This window comes from Podarcis gaigeae, assembly GCF_964106915.1.
Source record: "Podarcis gaigeae genome assembly, chromosome: 8".
Classification (NCBI taxonomy): Eukaryota; Metazoa; Chordata; class Lepidosauria; order Squamata; family Lacertidae; genus Podarcis; species Podarcis gaigeae.
In genome coordinates, this window is record NC_139684.1 from 25,188,016 (window position 1) to 25,205,842 (window position 17,827).

Genomic DNA, 17,827 nt, shown 5'->3' on the forward strand with positions numbered 1-17,827 from the left:
CTTTAGTGGTTCTGTGTCGGCTGCAGTTCCTCTCAGCACACACCAGTCGTGTTCAATATTAGAAGGCGTGGCTTAAGTATTACAGGTTTAAATATAACTGGAATAGAAATCAGATCCGGTCAGCAACTAACCACATTAACTGCCTGAGAGGCATCAGTTCTGCTTTGAATAAGGATGGAAACTGTGGCCACAGTCCACTAGAATTTCTTCCCACCCGTAGCTCAGAGGACCTCTGCTTGTGTTTCTTACATACTAAAAAAAACCCTTGGGATGAAGGTTGGTGTGATTTTCTACAACTGATCCTCCCCACTTCCCTCTGGTGCCCACAGCAAATCAGCGAGCTGGAGCTACAGGTGAAGAGATACAAAGAAGACATAAATAAGTTCCGCACGGAGCATGGAATGTTAACCAACAAACTTGCTGAAAAAACAAAGGTAAATGGCTATTTTCTTCACAGTTTGTGAAGGGTACCTTCTAATATAGGAGTTCTGGGAGTGAGGGTACCAGCAGCACATCCCTCCTGTAAAAGTAAAAATAAATCATTATTTAAATGTCTATTCCATGGGTCCACCCAAAGGAGCCCAGGGCAGCAAACAGAAAAATAAAACAAACACACATCATTAAGAGCATTGGTGAAAGTGGCCTTTCTGTGCATATCCTATCTCGCCACTAGATGGCAAAGTAACCACAGGTAAAATGTTCACATCTAGTCAAAGACTGCCCAGTCCACAATGGCACATTCCAGTCAAACACACTAACCATAAAGGATTACATTGATCATAGATTCATTGTATCAAAGAGTTGGAAGGAATTAGCTACGATACTTGTGAAAAAGAAGCAGCACTATGACTCACTTACACCAAAGGTGGGCAGTAGATAGAACATGATCTACTGGTAGATTTTGGGGTGGTTTACAAGGGTTTCTCTGACTCCAAATTGTTTTAACAATGGCAAGAACAAAGCTGTTTTTTGCACCTAAATTAGGCTCCTGAAAAGCTAACTGGGAGAGACGCATCTTGTCCTTTGCTTTTGTATCTTTTGCAGTTTGGTCTGGCTGGTAGGTCTTGCATTCCTTATGAGAAGCAAAGCAGATGCAATAAGCCTGAAGTCTGCCCTCCCTCTGGCCCCCACCCTATTTTTGTACAGCCTTGCTATCCCCAGACTTTCCCTGTTTCAGGCTGAAGGGGACCTGAAAAAAGAGTGTGAGAGGCGATCCCAGCAGTTACAAGAAATGGGGCGCAGGGAGCGCCTCATTAAGTCAGATCTGGATCTGGCAGCAACTCAGGTAGGGGCAGCTGAAACATCAGTTATTGTATCCTGGTTTGCACGTGGTTTAATTAGTCAAAGTGTGGCTTGCTTGTTTGAATGATCAAGTGGATTCTGGTCCATTAAAATGTATACCATAAGAAAATGTTTTGGGTACCACAAGATTCCTAGTTGCTTTTCCAACCCACTGTATTTCTCAGCAAGGAAGTGCATGCACTCACTGGAGGTGAGTGCACTCACTGGAGGTTTTTAAGCAGAGGTTGGATGGCTAGCTGTCAGGGATTCTTGAGTTGAGATTCCTGCCTTGCAGGGGGTCAGACTAGATGACCCTTGGGGGTACCTTCCAACTATACAGTTCTGTTTTGGAAGCGGGGTGGTCCCTGCTGTCAGTTAAGTTTTACCATCGACCTTTTTTCACTCTTTGTTTTCTGCTGTTAGGCACAGCGCTTTAGACACCAACTTACCAAAGCTCTCTTTTCACAACTTCCAGAGAAGGCACTAACAGATCAGCAGGTAAGGTCTTCGCCCGTTAAACACAGGAAGATTAATGTTGCGCTGTGGACCATGCTGTTGCTCACTGCCTTTGTTGAGTTCCTTGCCATGCCATGGGCACTAAAAAAAAATACCTAAATGATTTATATACCTCAGAAATACAAGAGTCCCTAAGTGGTTTACAAAGATACAGTACACAAAATAAGTTAAAACTATAAAATTGAACCTCAGTTGAAATGCCTTCCATAGGCGCTGGAAGTTGCGTAGGAAGGAGGCCTGTCTGACCTCAGCTGGAAGGGAGTTCCAAAAAATTGGACCCACGATACTGAACACACAACTCTTGGTGGATGCAAGCTGTGCCTGCAGCCATAGGGGACCACTGAAAGGTCCCCCAGCAGGCCAGCCCTGATTAAGAGCATCACACAACACACACACACACACACACACAGAGAGAGAGAGAGAGAGAGAGAGAGAGAGAGCGCGCCTTATGGGGTGGAGGTGTATAATGAGAATTCACCAGATTCCATTATTGTTGTACAGATACAAGAGGTGAATTTTGAGCAAAACAGGGGGTGGGGACATGTGCTTTCAACACGCAGCTTTACTTTTTAATGAGCAAATGAATATTCAAATGTATTTCAGGTGGGAAGTGAAGCATAAATCCCAGGAGTGAGCAGATAAATAATATATACTGACTTTTTCTTTGTTAACCCACACATATCAGATTGTTGAGAAGATAGAAGAAATCCAGGTGACCAGTGAAGAGTATTGCCAAAGGGAGGCTCTGCTGAAAGAGGAGTTACTTGCCAAGAACTCTGAAATTGAGGAAGTGTCTGAAAATGTTGAGCTGTTGAAGAAAGCATTGGATGGACTTCAGGTAATGCCTTTAGACACATCTTTATAGGATATTAGCTTTCTCATTTTGTTTAGATGAGTTATGGTGGAATTCTACACATGCAGGTTGCACAGGAATGGTCTGCAGCAGGGGCAGGAATGCTCAGGGCACATCCTGCCCTCCAGACCTCTCTGCCTGGTCCATAGGACTCTTCCCAGGCCCTACCCCTCACCGCTCCTGCTCCATGCCCTCCTTGAATGCTTTTGCCTAGTTGGAAGTGTTCCTGAACTGCAGTAATGTCACTGGTTTGCCTGATTGGAAAATGTATGGATGTAGAAACCTCTGACATTTGCACTACCAAAATAAGTCCAGTCCAGATTGCTAAAACGACTCCCCAAAAGAATCCGTCTGTGTGCCCCCTGCCAGTATCCAGTTCATCAGGCTTATACTTGGGAATTACTTTTTTTTAAGAAAGAAAAATAATTGGCCTGGGTAATTGCTCTGGAGTGTTGAGAGATGGCTTGGGGGGGATTGTTATCTTTTCTGAATTCCTTCCTTGTAACAGGAAGATGAGGGCTGTTGAAACACAACACCAAATGATTTATTGCTAGAGCAACTAGCTGTTACAAAAACAGCCGAGAATATTATGTGGGGAAATGAGTCTTCACTGCTGCTTCAAGATAAGAATGACCCACACTCATGTCTGTGTGGGTTTGCTTCTTCTCTTCCCTGTTTTCTTGCCAGGATTTCTTGGGAACCTCTTACTGCAGCAGCAGCTTGAAGAAAGAGATCTGCAATCTCCAGAATCTGTGCCTGACCCCGCCTGCCTTGGGAGTCCAGACCTCAACAGCCGGAGTCCTCTGCAGTTTGCTGGGCTGGGTGGATGCAGTGGAATGTCTCCTTCGGGATGTGGGGCTTGATGTGTCTGGCTCTGAAAAAGGTTCCTTTGTCTCTCTTACATTTTCTGCTTACCTTAATCATACTGTAGGACCCTAAGTGAGAGTGCATTGCTGCCCTAGGTTCACTGCCCCAGCCAAAGTACCCTCTCCCCTCCCCATCATAACCAAAATCCAGCACCTGCATGTAACCACGATCCACCCCACCACCTGCCAACAGTTTATGATGGTTGATAAGTTAGTAAGCATAACCATAATAATTTTACTTTTAGTTTTTAGTATTTTACACTGCTTTGTGTGCCATTTTTGTCAGACCTGCAGTTTATAGATTCCTAAACAAATAAACAGAACCTGCTATAGCTGCTTCTTGTAAAATAAAAAGACAGTGGGAGTTCCAACCATGTGTTTTTTGCTCCTGAAAATGGAACATGTAATCCAGGAAAGATAAAGACTAATTGCCCAGGTACAAGGCAATGGCATTATGTACACACACACATACATGTGCAAGCACACACCCCTTTCAATCCTGAACTTGCTCCTATGAGCACAGGCCAGTGTTCATGATCCCACCCACCCCATTTCATTCTCACAACAACCCTGTGAGACTGAGGCTGCTGGGTCCGTCAACTTCTGGAGGGCTGCTGGATCCCTAGTCCTGCCCTAGTCCAAAACGTTTTTCACTGCTGCACCAGAATGAGCTCCGTTTAAGGAAACCTGGCTAAAGAAAGGAATTTTCCAGGAAACGGAGGAGAGAGATGAAGCCTGGTCACTCCCTTCTGTTATCGTGCTTGTCTGTTTTTGTCAGGAATGGCTTCCTACATGAAGAAGCTGCTGGGCAAACACAATGAGACCATGGCCAAACTCCAGATGCTGCAGGTAAAAGGTGTTTTCCCTGAAGTGAGCTTCTCTGGCTGAGGCCAGTAGCCCAAAGCAGGCCTGACAGTCTGAATCTTTTACTATAGAACCAGCTAAAGATGGCAGAGATATCTCAGGATTCCCTCCTGCAGGAGAAGCTAAATGAACTGAAAGAAAAACTCGAGGAGCAATTTCGAGACAGAGAGCGAGAACTTCAAGAGAATGAGAAGGTACAAAGAAAGCTTAGGGGTGTTTTTAAAAGTGTTTGAACCCACCTTCTAAATGGAAGTGGCAATGGGGACATAGTAAGAACTGAAGAAGGTGGAACAAGATGCCCTGATCTGCTATCAGGGAGGAGCCCATAGAGCAAGGCAGGTCAGTTGTTGCGGCATCACAAAGTAATAATAATAGTAAGAGTAGTAACAACAACAACAACAATACAAAAATGCAATTACCTAAGTCTACCCCCTTTGGAACTGGTATCTTAATAATTCTGGTCCTCCATCCAATCATGCTGTGAACATACATCTCAGTAGCTCATATGCTTGGTATTTTGTAACTCCCCCCTCCCCCAATGCTGTGCCCAATGCAGCTAATTATTCTTTAAGGGCCTCTCCCACCAGAATGTTAACTTAACGTTTGTTCATCTATCACCAAGCCGTTTCTGCCTAGCAAATTTCCTTCGTTTGCTTTAACCATGTTAACAAGAAGAATTTAATTATTTACCAGGTTCTGGAGGGGCTGGCTGCCCTGGAGGAAGCAAAATTAAAGGAGGCAATTGATGAAGAAAAGAAAAAGGTCCGAGATTTGGAAGCTCAGATGAAGCAATTGGCTGAGGTATGTAGAAATCTGTGGGCCTGCCTCCTCATTGCCATCCCACAATCTCCTCTAGCAGACAGCTAGAGAGATAAATATTTATATTGTGCATTTTGAGTGTTCAAAGGAAGCACTTCTTCCTACATTAAGTTACTTACTAACCATAGGTCCTTTTCTGCTTTTATATCCCACCGTTCTTCTAAGGAACTAAAGGCAGAGTACATGGTTCTTACCTCCCTTCGCCTCTACATTTTGCCCTCTCAAAAACAAACAAACAGGCAAGCAAACAAAAAACCCTTGGAGCTAGACCCTGCTGAGAAGACATGGGTCCCTCAAGGTTGGCTGAGCGGGAGTTTCATATCTAGGTCTACCCAGCCATAGCCTGACACTCTGACCATTCCACTACATTGACTCAAAGCCAAATATGGTCTGTGTTGCCCTTTCCACTACAATGGGCATTATGGTTTGAATGTGGCTTCTGATCCTCATTTGCAGGGCAAGCACAAGTAATCCAGATGTCTGAGACAGTGCGTCTCAAAGGGAGTTAGATCACAGAGGAGGAGGAGGAAGTAGTGAAGAGGAGGAGGAGGGAGGCAAACTGGGCTCTTGACTAGGATGCTGGCAGCCCAGATTCTAGTCCCTACTTGGCCATGAAGCTCACTTGGGTGACAATGGACCAGTCACTGTCTCTCAACCTTCCCTGCCTTCCAAGGCTCTTTGTGAGGCTGCAGTGGAGAACTAGATATGCTGCATTGAGTTATGCATCAGTAACTGGTGCATAACACCAGTTAGTAAGCTTTGAAGCATGTTCTCCTTTGCCGTAGTATGGCAATATATGTGAACTAAGTTAGGATTGAAAGAGGGATAAAATAAAGTGTCGTTGTCATTGCTTCCCCCCCCCCCCCCCCGCTTACTCATCTGAAGTTTTCTAATCCAGACTCTTCCTGGCGTCTGCTTTCCTGCAGCACAGTTATTGGCAAGTTAAACACTGGTCTGCCAGGCTTTTAACTAAGACAAACCACACTCCATTCTCTGAAGCCTAGGTTCTGTCTTCTCACTTCTTAATAATATGTTCATTACAGGTAATTGAACTTAAAACAAAATCAGAAGAAGCTCTAAATGCCAAGATAAAGAAGGCTCTGGAGAGCCTAGAAGAGGCTACGAGAAGAAAGGTAACTGGTGACAGAAGACTGCAAGCAATTCTGCTTGAGGGTTCAGCAGCTAGAAACTCCTGACCCAGATTTGGCCCTTTGAGGAGTGACAGCTGCTCCCACGTTTTCAACTTGGAGGTGAAAGACAGCAGCTGCTGGAATGGGAGATTTGTGAAAGGCCATTTTAGAGGCTTGGAAATTAAGGTCTGGGCTCCTCCACCTCCCACATCTCAAAGCATGTCTCTGAGATAAACCAGTTACTGATTTAAGTACTGTATTAAGAAAGTTTTCTAATTCAAGTGAATCATAATCTCCTCCCTCCCAACTGCCCCCAAAATTTGTTAAGAATAACACACCCTGGGAACAAGGAAACTGATGAAAGACAAGATGCAAATTGAACAAATAAGTAACTAAACATGAAGGTTTGCTGGTTTGATTTTCTCCTAGCACCCTTGACAATGGCTTTATCTGAAAAAGTCACCCATGTGCTGAGCAAAATGAATGAGTTCTGTTTGGGGGTTTGCTTGTTTTTAGACAGTGGCAGAAGAGAAGCTAACCGTCTGGGAGAAACGTCTGAAGAGCATTGAGAATGAGAATGAGATGCAGAAGCAGAAGCATCAGGTGGAGATAACAGAATATAAGGAACAGATCAAGCAACACTCAAAGACAATAGTGGACTTGGAAAACAAATTTGTGGAAGCTGTCCAGAAGCTGAAGGCGGCAAAGGAGGAAAATGCAAAGCTTCAGAAGCAAATAGAAGGTCAGCAGAGAAAACAGAGAATGCTCTTGTCTGGTGCCCTTGGCATATCCTGTCATACTTGGGGCCAGTTCATGTCAACAAACTGCACTGAAGTTTTCTAAAATAACCTGCTGATTGATTAACTCAAGGGGTGACTTTTTTTCTTAAATCAAAACGTTTTAATCAGTTACCCTAACTGAGTAAACAATTAATTGTTGATTTAAATCAGCCTTTTCTAAGCTAGTGGCCTCCAGATGTTTAGGACTACGACTCTCTTTACCCCCAACACGGGAATGATGTGAGTTGTAGTCTGAAAAACGATCCTGAGAGTATCTAACCATCTTAGGGACAACTGATTAATTTGAATAGTTTACTGATCAAAAAAGCCTTTTGTTGAACTCCAGACAGATTTAAATGTTCTCTTAATGCTTTCAATTTCTTTTTTAAATGTTTTAAATAGGTTTTGTTTTAATTGTATGGTTTTATTACTCTGCTGTTTGCCATTCTCTTCTTGAGAAGTCATCAGCATAATAATCCAGATGTGAAACCTTACATTTCTCAGAATATTTTTATATTTTTGGGTGTCTTTCCTCAGACATGCAGAGGGAATCTTGCAAGTTGTTGCCAGCTCATCCACCAGTAGTTCCTTGCCCGGAAGGGTCTGATGTTTTCCTGAAGTAAGTCACTAAATTTCCTATCGGCTTCCTATTGCTGCTTTCTATAGCATAATTACTCAAAAGCTGTGGGAAAAGGAAGTCTTGGAAATAGCAATATATGTTTGAGAGAATTCTCAACAGGGGTAATGAGTCATATTTCCAAATTGCATTATAATATTTTGAGGCTTGTCTAATCAGTCTCCCATTCTGGTGGCATAACTTGACAGTATGCTAATGAGCCACTTTGATGAAAGCCATCTGCATTTGTACCCCCCAAATACATATTGACTCCCATAAAAACTGGAGGGATTTTTTTCATAATCTTCCTCATGATAGACTTAAAAGGTTTTAAAATAATCAAATAAAGAATGAGCGTCTCAAGCTGTGTTATTCAGACTGAATTTTTTGCTTCTTCATTTTTGTTTCACAAACTTCAGGGAAGGATTAGCAGCTGCAAAGCATGAAATCGTGTCCAACCAGGCTGTCATTTCAGAGTTAAAGAAGGAACTCTCAGAAGCCAGAGCCAGGGTGTCTGATGTGATTGGTTTGTGAAATGGCATCACGTAACTTAATATGTTTTGTACCACCTTCCCTTCTATCCTCAGCCTGGAGCCTATTAGATGTTTTCCAACTACAACTCCCAGCTGGCTGGACCTGATGGGAGTTATAGTCTAAAACACCCAGATCGCACCAATAATGCTCTGTCCATACCTATCTGGGAGCAAGGCCTGTGAAACTCAGCCAAACATAGGATTGCACTGTTAAGTACTAAAAAACTGGAACACCTTAATAGAAAGGGTCAGTGGATCAGTTCAATCAGAGACCGAATTTCTGCTTGCTAATACAGGGAAAGATGCTGCTGGGAAAGTATCTTCCTTTGGGCTGCAGCAAATACATATATAAAATGTGTGCCAGTTTTTATGGTGCATGATGGTCCTGTTGCTGTTTGTTTATGATGCTTTGCTTTTACTTTGTTAGCAAGCATGCATAGGGGCCTACAGCTTGAAAAGTGTTTGAGAAGAGGGAGTTCCATATTTATAGATTTGGGGTGAGCAACCTGTGACTCTCCGGAAACTGTTGGACTCCAACTCCCATCAGCCCTTGAGCTTTGGCCATGCAGGTTAGGCCTGATGGGAGTTGGAGTTCAGCAACATCTGGAGAGCTGCAGCTTGCCCACCTCTGTGGTAGAGCCAACACTGTAAATGGCTCTAGGATCCTTTGCTGTGCTAATGCGACACAGAGATGCTTTTAAAGAAGATCTTCCTTCATTGAACAAATGCCCCTATGGAGACCAAATTTCTAATATCCAAAGTTTGGTTAGGAAAAAGTGGGAGCACCTATCAGCTCACACAATCCTTCCTCCTCCCTTATCATGCACAGAGCTTCCTTTTTCTTCCTTTTTGTCGATGTTTCATATACACCAATGTTAATCCAGTTCGCACTAGAATATGTGCATCCCCAGGTTGTAAACCCAGGTTTGAAACTAACCATGGTTAGTGTTAAAATCGCTGCAGGTGTAACATTGCACAAAGTTAGCACAAAAACAGAAGGTGAACGGTTGCATGTTCCAGAGGAAAGAGAAAATGAAAAGTATTGTGGGAGCCCACAGTGCAATCCCCCTCTTCCGAGTCAGGGCTAGGAAGTGAAGCCCTCTTAGGTGTATTGGGCCAAGGTACTGAAAGTTTGGTCATAGTTCATCATCTCTGTCTTTCCTGTTCCTGGGTGTGAGTGTCTGCATCAGGAGTGGCAAACTTCTGGCCCTCCACATGTTGGACCTCCAACTTCCATCCACCCCAGCCATCATGTAAATCTATAGGATCTACAGCTAATATAGCCCAAAACTACTCCGAACTCCCTTTGTGCAGGAGAACTCAGTGAAAAACAGAAGATGGAGCTAGAGCAGAAACGGCGTCTTGTCCACAGCCAAGCCCACGAACTCAACCAGCTTCGAGAGAAACTCTTTGAGATGTCCAAGCTTGTGGACCAAAAAGATGCAGACCTCAAAGCACAAAGCGAAGAATTAAGGTAGGAGGCTTGTTTGTATCACACTTTTCATCCAAGGAGCTCAAGGCAACATTGATGGTTCCCTCTCAGACCTGCCCTCACAACAACCCTATGAGGTTGGTTCAGCTGAGAGATAGTGACTAGCCCAGGGCCGCCCAGCAAGTTTTGTGGCAGAGTATTTGAACCCATGTCTCCTCAGTCCCAGCCTGATTACTCTTAGCACTATGCCAGACTGATCTCTGGTGTGAGACCATTGCTGCAAGTGGGGGGGGGGGGCTCCCTTGGATGGGCTGCACTAAATACAGCCGCACCAGAACCATGTGTTTTAAAAACTCTTTCCTGGTGATGGTGGTAGCTTTGGCAGTACAGGTGAAAGGTCCCAGCTGTAGCCCCTTGATATCTTAATTTTAAAAAGTGGAGTCAAAAGGGATGGAAAAGCCTATAGAAAGCTGGTCCCAGACCCAGTAGATGTTGTTGGGCTTGTTCAGCCAGTAGGTTGACTCTACCACCCATCATTCTCCTTTAGCAACAACTTCTCCTCCTCCTTCCCCTCTTCCTTTTTGGAGTGCAGGAACATCAGAGGGAAGCTGCAGGAGCTGGCGACAGAGAGGAAGGAAAAGGCAGATGAGCCCAAGAAAATTGCGCAGCACAAGAGCGTGCAGACAAGGTCCTCCACCCCGGACGAAGCCCCCACAAGCAAGAAGGCAAGTGGCACTCGAAGCAGGGAACACTGCGGAGCACTCTGGTAGTACTGGTGGGGAACTCTCCTGCATATGGCTAAGCCTTGACCATCTACTCTACCCTGACGCCGTATATACAATGTCGGGTGTCAGGCAGCTATAAGGTGGAGCTGGTCTACACTCACCAGTGCTGAAAGGTTTTAGATAGGGGTCTTTTCTAGCCCAAATTTGGTGTGCTAGGGATTGCACTTGGTCAGGAATCTTGTCTTGAAACAGCCACATGGCTGATTGGTTCCAACTGCTCATCTCTGTGCCAGCAGGACAAAGGTGGAGGACTTTTTTTTTTTGCCCAAAGGTGAATTCCTTTGTGGGCAGGTTTTCAGGAGTTACTTGTCAGAGGGGAGGGATGTGGCTTGGGAAGAGGGTGGCATGACTTGGCCCCTGGGGCTGAGGTTCCCCACCCTTGTGTCACAGACATGGTTGAGTGTCAGGCCTATTGAGCACAGCAGCTCATTCTCGGTGGTCTTCCTCTATGAAAATCAGTTGTCAAGACTGAAAGTCCCCACCTCTTATCACCTAAGTTCCCTCCTCTCCAGGGCTTTTCCAGGGAACCAGAGACTGCACCTGCATGCAGACATAGTCCCCTCCACCCTTTTCATGCCTCTTCTGGTTCTGGGAGACCAGAGGAGAGGGGAGCTTGTCACAGCACAAAGGGGAGACCCTCATGGCTCTTCTCCAGCGTGACTCATCTCTGTCTCTTGGCCTCCCTCCTTCCATTCTTCTGCTTCAGCTTCTGCCTCTGATTCTGGACTTTTCTCTGCTACAAATTCTCCCGGCTCACTAAGCCCTGCTACCTCTTCAGCTTACAACACCTCTTCCCAATTTTCTCCCCCTGACCATTCATCATCGTGCCACCGCCAATCCCCAGGCTCGGAGCCTTTTTCCCTTGGGTTTTCCCAGCTGGTTCCTCCCATAAGTCCTCTGTGTCCAACCAGACCATGACATCTTGCTCCAAAAGAATTGTGCCTGTTGGAAGCAAACAAAGTGAGTGAAGAGGCTCTTTATTTTTAATTGCTCTAAAGCTGTTGAATGAGTCAGCATTGCCAAAATGTCATTTTGTGCCTGTAATGATCCATTGTAACCTAGAAAAATGACAGCGTACCCAGAGCCTGACTAAGTGAGACCCCGCAAATCTCACCAAGCGATGATCCTAACGATGAGCGTTCACATAACCTACACGGTCTCATTAATATTCAGGGAAGGGAGGCATTGCCTGTTTGGAACGTGACAGGTTGCATGTGCAGTCCCTGGCACCTCGAAGTTGGGCTAGAAAATGCTTCTGTTTGAAGTCTTTTAGTGTTGTTGCCAGTCAGTGTAAACCAGCTCTGTCTTTTCCCTGCATTATATATGGTGTAAGGTGCAGAGCAAGTGGGCAAGGCTTGGCCAAATTGGGGGCCTAATTTATGGTCACCAGATTTTTTTTCAATGAATCCAGGGACACTTTTTTTTAAAAAAGCTGAGTAGCAACAGGGAGTCAGTAGTGGGGATGGTGAGGCAAAATACACGAGCACACATACATATTGTATAAAGGTGCAAAGCCCTTCTTTCGCAACCTGTGAAACATAAATGCGCAGAGTTTTTAAAAAACTGGGCAATGGCGTGCCGCCGCCCATGACTCCTAAGCCTCCCCCGATCTCCTGCCTCATTCCTCCTTTGTTTTGACTGATCGGGGGAGGCCTGGGAGTCATGGGCGGGCGGCTGTTGCTCAGTTTTTTTAAAAAAAAAACCCGGCACATTTATGTTTCACAGGGTGTAAAAGAAGGGCTTTGCACCTTGCCTGGCAGAGAAACCATGCACCTTGTGCCCCTCCTGGGCAGCGCCCGCCTGCCCGTGACTCCTGAGCCTCCCCTGATCTGTCAAAACAAAGGGGGAAGGGGGCAAGAGATCTGCACCGCCAGACATTCCTGGTTCCCCTTCGGCAGTGGCAGCAGCAGTGAGCAGCTCCTGAAGCCAGCCAGAGCCAACTGCGCCACCAGGCTGGCTCTGGGCTGCTGAGGCTGCCACTGCCACGTTTCCCGGGGACAGATTTGCAAATCTGGGGACATTCCAGGGACAGAATTTGTCTAGGGACAGGTTTGCAAATCCAGGGACGTCTGGTAACCCTAGCCTAATTAGACCCACGGGCTGGAGGTTCTCCTTTGCTGGTGCAGATAGTACTAGCCGCACCCATGATCTGACTCTGTCTGCAGCAGCTTCCTGCATTCCTTATGACGATCCTGCAAACTGAGCCATCTTATTATCCCCATTTTGCAGATGGAACTGTTGAAACTGAGTGCTAGTGACTTGCGTACAGCCAATTAGCGAGAGTTGAGATTTGAACCAGGGGCTACCACTTGCACTGTTAACAACAGGTTGTGCAAGCCCTTACCTGTAAACTGATACCTGCTCAGGGGAGCAGATTGGTCATGTCGTAGCTTAACCACTCTCCGGTATTCATGTGGCACTTTGCATTCATGCAGCCTGCTGTCTTCCCATCTGGTGAAGACACGAAACACAGAGCCTTTGCACAGTAGGTAGGTCAGCTTGCCCTTCAGCTCCAGTAATAGGAACCAGCCCTGTCCGTGTTGCTAGTACAAGTAACTGCCATTGATGCTGCAGCATCAGGGTTCCAGTACAGCTGCTGTGAAGCCCAGCTGAACTGGGCAAAGAACTTCTTCATCTTGGGTGGATGGAGCAGGACCCAGAAGCCTGTTGTTCTGTCCAACAGAACCTCAATGGAGCTGGTGCAGGATTGTTCCCCAAGAGGAGGCAACCCCCAGCAGCTCAAGCAGCAGCACATGACTTTTATCTCCATAACATTTATCTCCTGTCCCATGTAACTTGATTCTCATTAAGTATCTATCATCCAGGCATGTTGTGATAGGTAACCGGCAAATGTTTTTATAGCGCTTTGCAAAATGTGAAGTCTTGTTAACTGCTAAGTGTGATTGTAATTGCTCATTAGAGTTGGAAAGGCAGCTTGTGGGAGAAAATAAAAAGGGACGTGCTCAGGTGCTCCCATTTTATTTCACAAATACTTGCACAAGTGCACACAAAGCAGAGTGGTTTTATGGTCCTAGGTCCTTTGAAAATAACAGTTTTATCCACCCTAAGGAAAGCCAAAGTCTTTTCTGGGCCATATGTAGCAGTAACTAATTAGCTGCGTCTGCTAAGCAATTTGGACAAGAATAGTTCCTTTTCATTGGGGGATTAGGGTGGACTTTGGGGTTTCTTACTCTGATTTTTTAAAAGGACAGAGAAATATATATATATATTAATTTAATTCGTTCATTACTATAATTTCTGTATACAAAACATATTATAAACTATTTCCATTTGTATACTCAAATCCTGAACACTTAAAAAACTGTATACCTATAAAATCAATAATACGCCTCTGCTTTGTTAAAAATGTGTCTATTTGGAATTTTTAAAAAGAAAACTTTGATAAACTAGGTAAAAAATAAATGGGCTCTCAGAAGATCTAATAGGAGAGCAAAGGATTTGTTTAAGGGAGAGAAAAAAAATGTGTGTGCATGCAGAGTGGAGGGAGGGGGGAGAATTGCAGAGATAAGGAAAGATAAAAAACAGGAACCAAGCTTAGCTGATGTTGTAAAATCAAGATGGTGCCCTGAGGTTTCTGTCAGTCTCTGTTCCCTATATTGTGAGCTGAAACATTGCCAAGGCATTTTGATGCAAGAGAACTACTTCCCCGTTTTTAAAAAATGGAACTCTTTGAGGGTGACCTTCTTCCCCTTTTCATGTAGCGCCTTTTGTAATTTCTGCATTGAGGAATCCACATGGAAGCCGAGTTGCCCAGAGGGAGCCCTTATCACCTTGTTGCCTCAGAAGAGAATTATTAACCTGAGCCTGTTTCCTTCAGGTATCATCCGTGAGCCTGGCTGATCTGGGAGCAAGATGCAAAGGCTCCAGACATGAGGAAATCATCAGTCGCCAGAAAGGCGCCCTGGCTGAGCTGCGGCAAAGAGTCAGAATGCTAGAAAGGGGTCACCCATTGGGTGAGTGCTACATTTCATGGAACGCTTGCAGGCAGTGATTTGTGCAGTTAGCTTTTGCAAGTTGTGGGATGAATTTGTGGGATGAAACAGCAGTAAGAAACCAAGCATTGCTATAAGACTTCTCTCCTTGAAACACCTGCACAGGTCTAGTGTAAAACACACACATGGTCACAAGTAACTTGTTAGCGGAGCTACTACATGCCTTTAAATTCAGGTACAAATGCTCAAAAGGGCTAAGTTCCACCTCATGAGAAGTTGCTCATGAGGAGTTCTTCATAGCACTGCAACACCTGCCTTGCTCTGTGGGCTTTTCCAGGGACCCAGAATAGACATCACCATATCCTTGTGTCAGAAACTTCTATAGCAGGGGTGGAGATCCTCAGACCCAGGAGCCAAATGTGGCCCTCCAAGCCTCTATCTGGCCCTTGGGATGCTCCCCAGCAACACCCCTTCTCCCCAAGCTATGCCCCTCACCAATCCTGCTTTGCACCCTCTTGAGTAATTTTGCTTGGTGGGACTAAGTCTTTGAAGTCTAATAATGCTCCTTGCTTGCCCGGGTGGAGAACAGAGAGAACGGTGCAAGTGTCTGCAGATACTCAAAGAGGTAAAAATTCACATTTGTTGCTCCACCCCCTTCAGCCTCTGGCTGCATCCACCACTGGCATCCACCACCCATTCTGTGAATTAATAGAAAGAGAGCAATTTAATGAATTGCCACTGTGCGTGTGTGTAAAGGATTGAACACCTGCTCACCACTTCTCCAGTTGAATTTTGAGTTTCATGTGAGATAGAAAGTGTCTAGCCAGATCACCAAGTGAGCTTCGCAGCTGGGCAGAGATTTGAGCCTGGGCCTGTCCTGCCCTAGTCCCAAGCACTCCACCCCATAGTCTTCGTCCTCTGTCCCTGGAATCTTTCATCCCGTGCAAAACGTGTTTAATGTGTTTCAAGTGAAACGGGAAGTGGCACGGTACGATGACTTCTCTTTCTCAGGTTTTGAAGAGAGAATTGGAGAGCCACTTAGAGTGCTTAAAAAAGGCCCAGCTGAGAAGGGAGATGAAAGAACAGAGAAGGAGCAGGTGACAACCTTGATGACAGCAGCGGATGCCAATCAGGTAAACTGAACAATGCACGGTATCCTGGTGATGCTTTCTTTAGAAAACGTGTCATGAAAGGAAGGAAGGAAGAATATTTGTTGATGTCTTTTTGGTCGTAGCTCCCACCTCGATAATCTATTCTGAATATTTCAGAATACATTATTTCACATTAGGAAGAACTTTCTGACAGTAAGAGCTGTTTGGCAGTGGAATGGGCTCCCTCAGAAGGTGGTGGACTCTCCTTCCTTAGAGGTTTTTAAACAGAGAGTGGGTCAGTCATCTGTTATGGATTCTTTAGGTGTGATTCCTGCATTGCAGGGGGTTGGAGTCTTTTCCACAACGCTACAATGCTATGATTCTATTTCCTTTACCCTCCCAGCTTCAAAGCAGTGTTTCCAGAACAGATCCCAACTTGACCATAGAGAGGACTGCGAAGCTGGAAATGGCTGACGCTTTAGACCTCAGTGAGAACATGGTATGAAAATGAAGAATGTGTTAAAGTACTTGGGGGGGGGGGGGCTTTATGTTGCAGAGGACATCACAGCATGCACTCCTCTCCTGATCTGTGTCTAGGGGCAGAGATGTGCTCCCAAGAGAGCGTGCTACAAATACTGTTATTACCATGTGCTTACATCAGCGATTGTGTCAGGTTTGAGCCCGCCCATCAGCAAGTGCCCTCAAGTACCCACCCCATCCCCTGCCTTCAGCAGGCTTACCCTTGCCATGGTGGCAAGACTGCCAGCAGGCAGCCGCATTGCAGGCTGCAGGACGTGGCTATGAGCAACCCAATTTTTTAAAAAAAAATCTACCACAATGCCCAGAACCATCCTCTACCACCATGGCTTGGGGTCAGCTGGGCATGTCCTTCCAGGGCAGCTTGGCTTCAGCAAATTCCCAAAGGTGCCAGAAGTTGACACTGACCTTCATTTGCATCAGGGCTGAGAAACCTCGGACTCGGGGGGCCAAATGTGGCCCTCCAGGCTTCTCTTACCTGAACTCCTGCCAGGCCACCTCCACTTCCTTCCTCTGGCTCAAGTATGTCTGCCTTGGTGGACTATACAGGGAGATGTATGTAGGGTCTGCTGTGTGTAGAAACTTCTGACATAAGAAGGGTAAGAGTCATATCTGTGGCTGCACCCAATTCTGCCTCTGGCCCTACCCATCGCTGACATGTGGCCCCCAGAAGGTTACCCATAAGGGAGTACGGCCCTCAGGCTCAAAAAGGTACCCTGATCATAGCCCTCCTATGGATTACAGGTGGGTGAATCAGGAACACAAGTGAGTCACTCGCTTAGCTCTGCAGCTTTAGTGGTAATGCAAAGCAAAGACTTCTGCTTGATTTCAGAGTGGGGGTTCTTTTTCCAGCTAGGGGAAAGCATGCCATTCTCGCCAATAGTTTGCTCCCTACTCTTTCCCTCCAGTACCTCAACCTGATCCAGGATCTCGCCAACCTGGTGAACGTCAAGGAGCTGACAGGGATGCAGACTGTGAAGCACCTTCCTTACGATGAGAGGGAGAAGCTCGGGGTGCGACGACAGAAGGACCTCGAACTGCTCTTCGACAAGATCAGGAAGCTCAAGGATCGCCTCGAGAGGAAAGAGTCGCTGCTGAAAGAGTACGAAAGGGACGTCGGGCAGTTCAGGTACAAAGGTGACGTGCGCGCACACTGTCTTTTGGGCACCTTTCTTTTTTTATTTATGCCCCGCCTTTTTCCTTGACAGACTCAAGTCAGCTTACAGCTAAAATAAGAACAGCTAAAAACATAGGAGAGCGGGAAACCAGTCATTCAAAAACAACTAAACATTAATAGAATTAAAACTCTCTCTTTATCTCTCTTCTCTCTTCATATATATATATATATATATATATATATATATGCAGGTTTTGGTGTCCTCGGGTGTCTTCCCGTGTAAAAGTTGGGGTGTCTAGGCGACGTTTCGACGAGGTCTCACTCGTCATCTTCAGGCTGGTGCTTTCGGCTTCTTGTTACTGGAACAGAGCGGGATCTCAATGTTTGAGTTCCTATAAATACTGTAGAGGGGGTGTGGTGTCTAGCCTCCAATGTTCTGGGCAGAGAGGAAGTTCCCAGGCTAGTGTGCCTTTTCTTCTTTTGTTCCTTAATTACTTGAGAGATACCTTGAGTGATTTCTTGAGTGATATCCTGAGTACCACTTAGGTGGGTCATTAGGTGTGGATTAGTTGCTAAAGTCTTTGTGTCTTGACCTCTTGAACTTTGTGAAGAGTTTTCCTGAGAAGATGGCTGTATTGCACTTAGTTGTGCTTTG

The 17,827-nt window shown here is 45.5% G+C and overlaps 1 protein-coding gene across 15 annotated transcripts in view; it reads left to right on the plus strand.

Moving 5' to 3' along the window:
• FHAD1 (forkhead associated phosphopeptide binding domain 1) overlaps positions 1-17,827 on the plus strand; it is a 38,529-nt gene that overhangs the window by 16,109 nt on the left and 4,593 nt on the right. For all 15 annotated transcript variants that reach the window (XM_083752440.1, XM_083752430.1, XM_083752433.1 and 12 more), the window contains 18 exons: positions 330-434; positions 1,178-1,285; positions 1,705-1,779; positions 2,483-2,635; positions 3,338-3,533; positions 4,295-4,365; positions 4,452-4,574; positions 5,074-5,181; positions 6,243-6,332; positions 6,846-7,071; positions 7,646-7,727; positions 8,144-8,250; positions 9,572-9,731; positions 10,282-10,414; positions 14,313-14,448; positions 15,439-15,560; positions 15,922-16,017; positions 16,964-17,184. In XM_083752440.1, the coding sequence (XP_083608566.1) occupies positions 330-434; positions 1,178-1,285; positions 1,705-1,779; positions 2,483-2,635; positions 3,338-3,533; positions 4,295-4,365; positions 4,452-4,574; positions 5,074-5,181; positions 6,243-6,332; positions 6,846-7,071; positions 7,646-7,727; positions 8,144-8,250; positions 9,572-9,731; positions 10,282-10,414; positions 14,313-14,448; positions 15,439-15,560; positions 15,922-16,017; positions 16,964-17,184 (2,312 nt within the window). The remainder of the gene's footprint in view (positions 1-329; positions 435-1,177; positions 1,286-1,704; positions 1,780-2,482; positions 2,636-3,337; positions 3,534-4,294; positions 4,366-4,451; positions 4,575-5,073; positions 5,182-6,242; positions 6,333-6,845; positions 7,072-7,645; positions 7,728-8,143; positions 8,251-9,571; positions 9,732-10,281; positions 10,415-14,312; positions 14,449-15,438; positions 15,561-15,921; positions 16,018-16,963; positions 17,185-17,827) is intronic.